At 38.1% G+C, this 12240-nt stretch overlaps 1 protein-coding gene across 1 annotated transcript in view; it reads left to right on the top strand.

Annotated features, from left to right (window-relative positions):
• The window catches only part of LOC127654248 (serine/threonine-protein kinase 24-like), a 39793-nt gene that overhangs the window by 16383 nt on the left and 11170 nt on the right, over nt 1-12240 (top strand). Inside the window, exon 2 of the mRNA XM_052141360.1 lies at nt 9512-9742. Coding sequence (XP_051997320.1) covers nt 9512-9742 — 231 coding nt within the window. The remainder of the gene's footprint in view (nt 1-9511; nt 9743-12240) is intronic.

The raw sequence follows: 12240 nt of genomic DNA on the forward strand, positions 1-12240 counted from the left end.
ATGTAAATGTAAATAAGAGCAGACCCTCGTCCACTGGTTTGCATAACTTCAATAAGCATCAAAGAATTATAAGTATCGTAACACATTGCTTTGCTTTCAAAAGCACAGACGTTATGAAAACATCTTCTTTCATCCAACACCTCGATGACACACGTCCCCAGCGCCCCCTTGTGGACTCAGTTGTAACTGTGCGATCTAATGAGAGATTGAAAATACAGTGGAATTCAGCTCTACTCATGGCAGGCAAATGTAGAAAGGAAAATGAATTGGCGATATTCGAGCAGTGTTTTTAATACTCGAGTAGCTGGTATAGAACGAGTACTCGATTACTCGTGCACATCCCTACTTTTTAGAACTTATCAGACCGGAGTTCCTTTTCACTTTTATTATATGGCAAATAAACTCTTTGTAAAATTACTTCTTGTGTGTTCAATGGATTAAAGAAAGTCATACAGGATTGGAGGGACTTTAGGCTGAATGAAAACCGTTTTTAAATTTTGGCGAACTCTTTAAGAGAAACAAAAATTAAGAAGGTTCTGTCTTTATCAAGTCCTCAAAACCAAAGGGAGTCATTTAAATGAAGCTCGAAAGGAAAACTGGAATTCTGTCGGCATTCATGCTGACATTCCCTAGTACCTCCTTATGGATCACAGAGGAAGTGCTTGCTGTCTTTCTCTTTCCCATCCACCGTCTTTTCCGTGAATCTCTAATCATCAACATGTCGGGTCATTCCACTAGTGCTGATGAGATTGTTTTGGTGTTCTATTAGGGATGAATGGACACATTTCTGAGGCCACGCATCATCTGGCTGTGATGCATCATGTAGCTGGCCTCAGCGTTTACAGATACCTAACCTAACCCTAAAACAAACACCGATGAAAGCCAAGGGATGACGAGTCCTTCTAAAAGAATTTGTTGGCTGTTACACCTGTCAGCATGCATTGGGATCAGGATTACAGAGATCAGCTTTGAGTGTTGGCGAGCAATCAGCATTAGGGCTGAATCAGGGAGCAAAGCCATCATCATCTCTGTGATGGGGCAAGTAGATGACAGCTAATAAATCACTGAGTAATGCATCAAATGTCTCCTGTGTGTGTGTGTGTGTGTGTGTGCGCTTTTATTACAGATGTGTGAAAATGATCTATGTGTCTGATTATAGATAGCGTTTGCTTGTTAGGGCTTTGCCGATACAACTTAAATATCACAATTACTTTAAAACGCTTTTAGATGCTTGTTATGGATATTTTTAGTATACTTGTGGATTCATGTAATTTCCTGCAGTTCTGTTAAAGGGATAGGTCACCCAAAACCTGTCATCATTTACTCACCATCATGTTGTTCAAAACCAATAGTTCTAAACAATATTTCTAAATAAGGTTCTAAACCAAACCTTATTTCTTCCGAGGAACACAAAGGAAATATTTAACAGAATGCTAGCTAGAGTCACCATTCACTTTCATTGAATGAAAAAAGATGCAATTAAAGTGAATGGTGACTTGGGCTAAAACACAAAGTATACTTCATAAGATGCGATCGCTAGGCGTATACTTACAGGATGCATGATGCAAATTTTGTCATCATTAGAGTGATCGAGCACTGAATCTGTGCGGCCTGATTTTCGGAACCGTGCATGCGCCAGGTATTTATGTACTTATTAGTGGGCCCACAAGGTGGCAGTACTCACCTTCTAACTAGGTACTATAGGAAAATTTTACGTTTACGAATGATATTTTATTACTTTTTTATTATTTTGGTCACATTTTGCTTTTTAAAAATGAGCAAATCAATGTATTCAATAAAAAATTATTTATTATATTTCATATATAATTTTTTTGTTATGTATTTTTTTATTGCATAATTTGTAATATATACAAGTATTTGCATTGATTTGTTGAACAGGTGCTAAGACGGTACTGTCTCTTTAACAAAACAAAAAACAGCACTTCTGTAAAGAGCGTCTGTAGATGAGGGTATGTTAATGAGAGAGGACTCGAATGGTTTTATCTCATCCGTGCTATGCACGATTAGAATCAAACATTTATTTTTTGTTGTTTTTGATCAACAACTGACTGCTAAGAACAGAAATGGTATTAAAAGAGACATAATTAAATGACAATTGGGTTGCGTGGATCTCTTCTTTGGACACATTACACGGAACAACTTTTACACTCAACACGCTGTGAAAGGATCTCGTTGCTGAATGCTTTGCCACTATACTACTCAATTACTGGTGAGTGAAATCAAAACATTTACCTGCCAGTTGCCAAATATTTACGTTTTAGTCGCATAGTGCAAAATTTGGTTGCAAATGCAAACAAATGATTTCTATCGGGAAGACACGCAGGCTTGAGTGAAGTTTAAGATGCCATTTATTTGATAGATGTAAAACAGAAAATAATGTCTCTCTTTGGCGTAGGCCCCGTCCGGCGGTCCGAGGGAGTTGTACCCGGAACGTCATGTCCTGCCGGAGATAGGAGGCAGGGGCGAGGAGCCTATCCCCGTGTGGGACAGGGCTCAACTGGTGGTGGTGGGGAGGTGGAGGTTGCAGTGTTAGCACACCGAACCAGCAATGTGATGGATTGTGAGCTGATTTATGAAGCAACGGCTTACATGCGATTGGCTGGGAATTATCCAGCTAATGATGTGATGATGTACAGCTGCTAGTCTTCCTGCTAGAACTACGCTGTGCTTACTTTTACTCTCATTGTAGTGGAGGTTTGCGCATAGTGCAAGATCGAAATTGGGATTTAAGATATCGAGATCGTTCAACTGAAGATTGCGATTATTCGGAAAATCTATATTTTTAGTTCACTGTCATTGAATAGAAAAAATGTAATGAAAGTAAATGGTGACTCCCGCTTACACTCTGCCTATAATCTCCTTTTGTGTTCCACAGTAGAAAGAATGTTGTTCGGGTTTGGAACAACTCGAGATTATGTAAATTTAATACATAATTGTAACTTTGCTTTGAAGTATTGTTTTAAACCTTGCTTACAGTTGTATGTACTTCCAGACTTTTATTTTAAAGCATTGTCAAGATTTCCTTCATAATTCAAGGTAACTTGAGGCGTGATGCATTAGAATAGCGTTCTTCAGGCTGGGGGCAAAATCTGTTCCCTTTCATCTTGTATTGGGATAATTCTGTTTATGGTTGTCATCCATTTCAATTCACACTTTATTGAGTTCCCCATGAAATCCTGCCTCTGTGCACCTCTCGCAACCCCTCTGGTATTGAGCTGGACAAGCTGTGCTGCTGCTGTGCACAATGGCAGTATGACTCTTCACTGGGTAGGTTTAGATTTTATGATGGCAAGAGAGATTTGGATGATTTTAACCCTTGTGCATCAATTTAAAAAAGTTACTCAGAGGTTCTTAGATGACAAAAATGTCAGCGTCTAAAAACTGCCATAATAATATTGTTTTTCACCTTCAATGTCAGTCCTGATGATAACTACCAAATATTAATGGATTTTCAAGATTTTAACCCTTTAAATGCCAGTTTATTTATAGAATGCCACTGTTGTTTTTTATGAAAAACAAAAAAATATTCTATATACTAAATGCTAAGGGAAATTTTTTGAGGGGGATTATCTCAGTCTGGAATATGTCAATGATATACTGGTTTTGAAAAATCGAATAAAAAATAAAATAAAATAAAAAACTCCATGCCTAAGAGGGTAACAATGTCCATGTCAAAAAAATGCCATAAAAATATTATATATTCAAATTATTTTCCACTTTCAATTAGTAAATTTTTTTTAACCAACAAACTACCAAATATTCATTCATTCTCAGGATTTTAACCCTTTAAATGCCAGTTTGTTTACATAATGACTGTTTTTACACACACACACACACACACACACACACACACACACACACACACACACACACACACACACACACAATTTTAGCTTCATCATTCAATTGGCCTGCAGTGCTCTATAATACAGAAAACTAAAAATTGGAAAAAAGCATGTATTTGCTCCATAGGCTAAACATGCCAGAAATGGCGCCATCTGGTGGAAAATGTTTTTGAATCCAGGGCTCCGGACTAAAATCATAATATCATAGAATTCATGATTTTATGCTTTAATGGCACTGGGATCAAATATTGCGGTTTTAATGGGTTTCAACAGGGACATTTTTGTCCTGAGTGTGACTATTTTGTGTACACTGTGTTATAGGTGTATTATAGGAACTGAGGTTGAAATATCAAAATTCCCCTAAAAATACATACCTTTCTCAAAATTTATGCCATTGGCATTAACACAGCCAAAATGATGGAAACAAACTAAAATGAAAAAGACAAAAATATCCCAAAGGTCACACAAGGGTTAAGGTCATGAATTTTTGATAAGTCAGGATGCGTACGGCAGAAGTTCAGAATGATCTTGAGTGCAGGTCACATTTAGCATAGCATGGTTTGTTTTCCTCTGTAACAGAATGATCTTGATGATAAAGTGTTGATGTTTGGGACAGGTTGTGAGAGCAACTCTTTGGAAATTTAAGATAGCAAGCCGGTTTTAAACTCAATAGCGGTTGGAGGTTAACATCCTCTGCTAGCACTGGTCTGTGTGCTCTGGAGGAGCTGCCTCATGCTCATAGAGACGTGTGTTTCCTTAAAGAGGGCCTCAGGGGTCTGAGATGTTCAGGGTCACGGCTGTGACTTCGGGGAACTTTTGTCCCAACCAGATGTGTCTCTGGTCTCAAACAAGCTCAGGTCCTGCTTCACTAATAGGGTTGCTCTGATACAAAATTTTGGCTTCAGTACGATACCAGCCCTGGTACCTCGGTATCGGTACTATAATCAACAAATAAAAAGCCAAGATCAAGAAAATGAACCGCATAAAGTCTTACAGATTCAAATTAGGCATTTTCCATTTAATGTTTTAATGTTTCCATAAATGTTTTGATAAAATGGTGTTTAATCAAATTAATACATACAGTTTTAATTCAATAAAAATATCATTATTTATTTATTTTTTTCAAAAAATTTACATTTTATTTTTGGTAAAATAAATTGCTGCACATCAGAGCTTTACATTATTAATGAAAACATAAATGAAATAACAAAATCTGATAACCTGTGGCACAAGGCTGCTTGTGTTTGTGATATTGCTTACATATAATGGTAATAATAATACAAGCATTTAATATACATGATTGTTATTATTAGTATTATTGCTACTTTTTTATCTAAATTTTTTCTGTCTTCAATTTCATGCATCCATATGAATAGATTCTTCATTTAAGGAGGACTTTTATTTTGACAGACCTTTTGAGTACTTCCTGTTTTTGACAGGTTAGTTATATCACACTTCCTAGTAATGCTGGGATACTCTTTGAGCTGAAATCTCCGAGCCGTTAATTGAAGTGTTAACAGATGTTTATACTCTAAACATACTGCATGAAAATTAAGCACCAGTAATGTGTGTTGTGTTTGTGTGCGCGGGTGTGTGTGAAACATATTCATTCTGTAGCGTGCATCGCATGTGACTTTATATTATTGAATTAAACTACATCATTCTGCTGTTTAATGAGCACGTTTGGCCATATCCAGAGTTTTTTATTTTTTATTTTCATATTGCCATTTATTTCATCTCAAAACTGTCACATCTCATATCATTTCCCTAATGAGAGCTTTCTGTTATATGGTACCAAAATTAGCAACAAGATGATATCGTACTGTTTATATTTTTTTTGGTATCGCTATACTTCGGTAGTAAGCTGCACCCTATTCACTCGCATGAGTCAAACTGAAAGACCAGATAATCTAAAAAAATCAGAGCCTAAAAAAATCACTAGTTATAAAAAATGCACCTTACGATGACTCAGAAGATGCATTGTGGTATGCCTGTAAAGCTTGTGTGCATACTGTAAGAATTGCCACACTTTTGCATTCTGAGACAAATTTCAGGAATCGGGTAAAGGTGCTGCCTTGAAGGCTGTAAAATGAGTTCAAGTCATTTAGGGCCTTGGCAGCTCAGCGAGTACTGACGCTGGCTACCACCCCTGGAGTCGTGAGTTCCAATCCAGGGGATGCTGAATGACTCCAGCCAGGTCTCATGAGCAAATAAATTGGCCCGGTTGCTAGGGAGGGTAGAGTCACATGGGGTAACCTTGTGGTAAGTTGTGCGTGGATCGCGGAGAGTAGCACGAGTTCCATTCATTCACAAATGCTGTTGGTTAAGCCATTAACCGATTAGGCACCAAGGCAGCCTACATTTTCGGAAGCAGCCAAAGTTTGTGTGAAACAGTCCTGCTCTGTCAGTGTTGTTGATTTTGTTGTTGTTGCTGATGAATCGCGTGTGCCAACAACATCAGATGAAATATAGTCCATACTAGATGGCGTCACTATGGGGGTTACTTTTGTGAATGTGAATGCAAGAGAGGAAATGTCTCCTCTGGTGTTCTGTTCCGAATTCTAGAAAGTTACTAAAGGAAAAGTACCGGGACTGTTGGTGGGAAAGGGTCTATTGTGACAGGCTCATCAAACCGCTAGGCTAATTAGGGCTAATTGCCTTTGCAATGAATCTTAGCCTTCAATGAAGTTCTTGCAGTGTCTGATATTTTGGGTCACAGTCCTCCAGTGGTGGGTACCGGCAGCCATATCACCCTGCAGCTCTTGCTTGGTTGCCCACTAAAGCTAAGCAGGGTTGAGCCTGGCCAGTACCTGGATGGGAGACCTCCTGGGGAAAACCAAGGTTGCTGCTGGAAGTGGTATTAGGGAGGCCAGCAGGGGGTGCTATGGTGGTGGTGTAGTGGTCTAAGCACATAACTGGTAATCTGGTAATCAGAAGGATGCTGTTTTGAGCAACCACCATTGTGTCCTTGAGTAAGGCACGTTGCTCCAGGGGGATTGTCCCCTGTAATAAGGGCTCTGTAAGTCACTTTGGATAAAAGCGTCTGCCAAATGCATAAATGTAATGTAATGTAATGGGTGCTCACCCTACATTCTGTGTGGGTCCTAATGCCCCAGTATAGCAATGGGGATACTATACTGTAAAAAGGCACCGTCCTTTGGATGAGATGTTAAACTGAGGTCCTGACTCTCTGTGGTCATTAAAAATCCCAGGTCACTTCTTGTAAAGAGTAGGGGTGTAACCCCGGTGTCCTGGCCAAATTCCCCCCCATTGGCCCCTATCTATCATGGCCTCATATTAATCTCCATCCCTAAATTGGCTACATCACTCTACTCTCCTCTCCACCAATAGCTGGTGTGTGGTGGACGTTCTGGCACGCTATGGCTATGTAAAGTGCTTTGAGTGCCTAGAAAAGTGCTATATAAATTTAAGAAATTATTATTATTATGGGTGGGTGTGTGTGTAAGAATGGTAAGAAATTGAATGATTCTGGTTCCATAACATGTAAATTTTTCTTTTATTTTAAGCAGACTACTGTTAAGAAATCAGTGTTTAAGATTTAAATTCTTTTTGCATTTTTGCCTTCAGCATTCTGTTGCCAGATGAAAGATATTTGCAGATTTAACAGAACAGATATGTGAAATCAGAAATAAACGTAATACTTTTCATATTGCATTTGTTGCCCTCAGTAGTCTGTTGCCAAAGGATGAGAGATGTTGTAGTATTTAGAGGCAGAATAAATGTAATCCAATAATTTAGCCCTCCTTAAAAGTGTTTCTGACCAATCCTGTCTTACTGTTGCCTCGCCGCCATTTCTCTGACAGACATTTGCCTTTGTTTTTTTTTTGTTTTTTTTGTAAAAGAGTGTTTTTGACCAAAATGTTGTACTTTTTTGCAGATGTCCTTAGACTTTTCTTAGGGGCCATTCTTTCAGGGTTCACATTTGAGTCATCTTAACGTTGTGCGGCCCAACATACTCATGCACGCACTTTGTGTTTTGGCTTCACTAAACTCTACGCATAATTTTATTTCATTTAAACTGACTGATCTCAGTTCAGGACACTCTGTCATTGAAGGTGTCATCTTTTGACCCAAAAGATGTCATGTGACAAAACAACTTGCTGCAGATCTTTGGGATGTTTGTATTTGGGAGAAACACCAACAAACTTTTAGGGATGCACCGATTTGGAATTTCTGGGCAGATGCCAATAACGATAATTCACTGCTCACAGGGAGCAAGGGAGCATCATATACCTGTCCTATGCAGCCAAGTGCATTCACTCCAAACTTCTGGTCAAAAGTTCAGTTTCAGGCTGCAGATGATGTTTGACCACTCAACATGATTGGCAGACATGGGACAATGATAATCAGTACATAGATTCAGAATTTATAATGTATCATTTTCACATCATTATTCATGTTTTTTTCAGAATTATTCATGCTATTCATGCGGGCTGCAACTAACAATTATTTTAATAATCAACTAATCTAACGATTATTAGAATGATTATTTGGCCAACTTAACTGACTATTCAGCTTGTGCCTCCACTTAAAGGGTTGTAATAAACATGCTTACTAAAAATAAAAAGGGCAAAATCGTCTTTTAAAAATACCTCAATGACATTCACTAACTTACAAGGAAGAACATCCTTAGACATGACCTCATAATAAATCTCTGACTGATTGACGAATTCACTTGCAAAATGGATTGCTGTGAACTGCAATGATTGGCTTTCAATAATATGCAAATAAACAGTACATTGGATTCTAAAGCTGCATTTTGTATAAGCATGCAGCAGTTTTTTAGTCTATTGTCTTATTTTCAAATAGGGATGCACCGATCTGATAACTGGATCAGTATTGGCTCCGATACTGAAGCTTTTAGGCGGATCGGGTATCGGTCCGACAAGCCCGATCGAAATCCAATACTCCGTGTTAGTCATGTTGATTACAGTCAAGTCTCAAAAATGACATAAAAGAACCAAAAAAACACCACTACAGCTGTTCATATGACTCGTGCATTTTATTCAAAGCCACTTGAAGACGTGTGATAGCTCTGTGAATCACAAAAGACTGTGTTTAATAAGTAAATCTACAGTATGTGCAGCACCAGTCAGTGAATGATGCGGATCTGTTGACACAAACTCACTCACAGGCTGGTGATGCACGCGCGGCTATTTTTAGCCTTCACAGCGGTGCAAAATATTTGAGCCCTACTCAAGAACAACATCTCAGATGTAGATGCTCATTAGTTCAGTTCACTTATAATATGCATTTAGAACCGTGCCGGAGGTGCATTTGATCAGAATTTTATAAGAAGTGAATTAAACTGCTGTGAACTTGCCTACAAAGAGACACATACAGGACTTCCTGGAGAGTTCACAATGTCAAAATAAAAGCGTGAGGGTTTAAAAAGTGTACAATTTAAATATATTACTGTTGTATTTAAAATGTATGTTTTAAGTCAATAATAATAATAATAAGAGTGAAACAATCTGACAAACAAAAATCGCACATTGTACACCCGGCTTAACCACAACCGTTTCAGTGATACGTGAAGATCGTTTTAAATTTGAAATTCTTCTTGTTTTCATAATTCGGGAGACTTGATGTTGCTTGCTGATCTTTTTTCCTCTTTGTTTCAGAATTTAAAAGCAGACCCTGAGGAGTTATTCACTAAGCTGGAGAGAATTGGTAAGGGCTCGTTCGGAGAGGTGTTCAAGGGCATCGACAATCGCACACAGAAAGTGGTGGCCATCAAGAACATCGATTTGGAAGAGGCCGAAGATGAGATCGAAGACATTCAGCAGGAAATCACAGTGTTGAGCCAGTGCGACAGTCCCTTTGTCACCAAATACTATGGCTCCTATCTAAAGGTGAGTGACCTCTGTGGTGCTGCACATGTGATGTCACACCCCATGACCTCAGAGATGTGACTGAGCAGGTTGGAGCAGAAGGTCATACATGACTTTATCATGAGGTCAAACCAGAACCAGCTGAACTCTTCATGTTTTGTGTGAACTATAGTCACAAAGGAAAAAAACGAGGTGAAGCCTTTAGAGAGTACGACTGATCATACCACATTTGTCTTTTTTCATACAGATAAGGCAGAATTCAAACAGATCAATATGACATTAGCTCACGCTAACTCACGCTGTGAGTGTTCAGCCTTAAAGACGTTTCGTCCTTTTCTGTCTCTCGACCTCAGCATATCTTGATGTTTCCATTTAGAGTTGTGATTCTCAAAACTAAACTTGCAGATTTAGCCCCAATGTAACAAATAGAAGCAGAAATTGTGGGTATTTGATCAAAGGCTGTTTTACAAGGTGACCAAATTAAAAGGAAACCACAGAGATGTGCTTTAAAGTCACTTTCGGTTGTGCTTCTAAAGCATCTGGCCTGAATGACAGAAACAGACAGCAGCTGTAATTTTGTTTTAGGGGAGTTTACAACATGTATCTTTGGAAGAAAACACTTGAATCATAGCATCATTTATTACTTTGATCTGTCAAGCAGAACGGGAACTGAAGTCACCAGTTCGAGTTCGAAAGGGCATGGCTGCGTGTTGTTATATTTTAAGATTGATTTTTGCATTGTTTCATGACTGTGTTGGAGGTGCTTGCCAATGCAAAAGTCACCACTTTGAAGTTGGAGTTGGCTTAACAACTCTCCCAGTATTTGCTAATCCTTTGCCATGGCCTTTTGAACTGTTTCTATGGTTTTGCAAGGGTGTCCTGTGTGGAAACAAGGATGTGCTGGGTGGTTGTTTACTGGTCCAAGTCAAAAACAGCCCACCCCAAGTCTCTGGAATTGAACCATAGAGGGCCTTAAATATTAAGATACAAAAAAGGAAAGTTTGTCTTAAACCAGAACTAACAGGATACCAAGATATGTTTAATACTTCTGGATTTTTGAATTCACACCTTTGGCATATAATGCAACAAAGGGTGCAGAAGTTAAAAAAAAAAGTAAATTTTAGTAATAGACCTACCTACAGTTGAAGTAAGAAGTTTATATACACTTAGGTTGAAGTCTTTAAAACAAATTTTTTAACCACTCCACAGATTTAATATTAGCAAACTATAGTTTTTGCAAGTTGTTTTGGACATCTACTTGGCGCATGACGCAAGTCATTTTTCCAACAATTGTTTACAGACCGATTGTTTCACTTTTAATTGACTATATCACAATTCCAGTGGGTCAGAAGTTTACATACACTAAGTTAACTGTGCCTTTAAGCGGCTTAAAGAAAATTTTGTCAAGCCTTTAGCCAATTAGCTTCTTATAGAAGGTGTACTGAACAGGAGGTGTACCTGTGGATGTATTTTAAGGCCTACCTTCAAAGCCAGTGCCTCTTTGTTTGACATCATGGGAAAATCAAAAGAAATCAGCCAAGACCTCAGAAAAGAAATTGTGGACCTCTACAGTCTGGTTAATCCTTGGGAGCAATTTCCAAATGCCTGAAGGTGCCACGTTCATCTGTACAAACAATAGTACGCAAGTATAAACACCATGTGACCACACAGCCATCATACCGAGGCTCATTCTGTCTCCTAGAGATGAACGTAGTTTGTGTGAAAAGTGCAAATCAATCCCAGAACAACAGCAAAGGACCTTGTGAAGGTGCTGGAGGAAACATGTAGACAGGTATCTATATCCACAGTAAAACGAGTCCTATATCGACATAACATGAAAGGCTGCTCAGCAAGAAAGAAGTCACTGCTCCAAAAAAAACATAAAAACACAGACTACAGTTTGCAAGTGCACATGGGGACAAAGATCTTACTGTGCAAGCAAGGAGGCCTACAAACGTGGATCAGTTACACCAGTTCTGTCTGGAGGAATGGACCAAAATTTCAGCCACTTATTGTGAGAAGTTTGTGGAACGATACCCAAAAAGTTTAACACAATTTAAACAAAGGAAATGATACCAAATACTAACAAAGTGTCTGTTAACTTCTGACTTACTGCAAATGTGAATAAATAAATAAAAGCTGAAATAAATTATTCTCTCCACTATTATTCTGACATTTCACATTCTTAAAATAAAGTAGTGATCCTAACTGAACTAAGACAGGGAACGTTTCCTATGATTAAATGACAGGAATTGTGAAAAACCGGAGTTTAAATGTATTTGGCTAAAGTGTATGTAAACTTCTGACTTCAATTGTATGTAGGTGTATATTTTTATCTATGTAAAAATAAAATAATGTAAAAAAAAATTTACCTGTAGTTTTGCTTTAAATCATAGTTGAAATTTGTAAAATAGCAAAATAATGTATTTTTATCCATGGCAATTAATATTTTGGCTTTGATCATAATTTATGTATTTCCATCACTATTAAAAATAATGTTTTTTTTTTTTTTTTCACGG

This window comes from Xyrauchen texanus, chromosome 13, assembly GCF_025860055.1.
Source record: "Xyrauchen texanus isolate HMW12.3.18 chromosome 13, RBS_HiC_50CHRs, whole genome shotgun sequence".
Lineage (NCBI taxonomy): Eukaryota > Metazoa > Chordata > Actinopteri > Cypriniformes > Catostomidae > Xyrauchen > Xyrauchen texanus.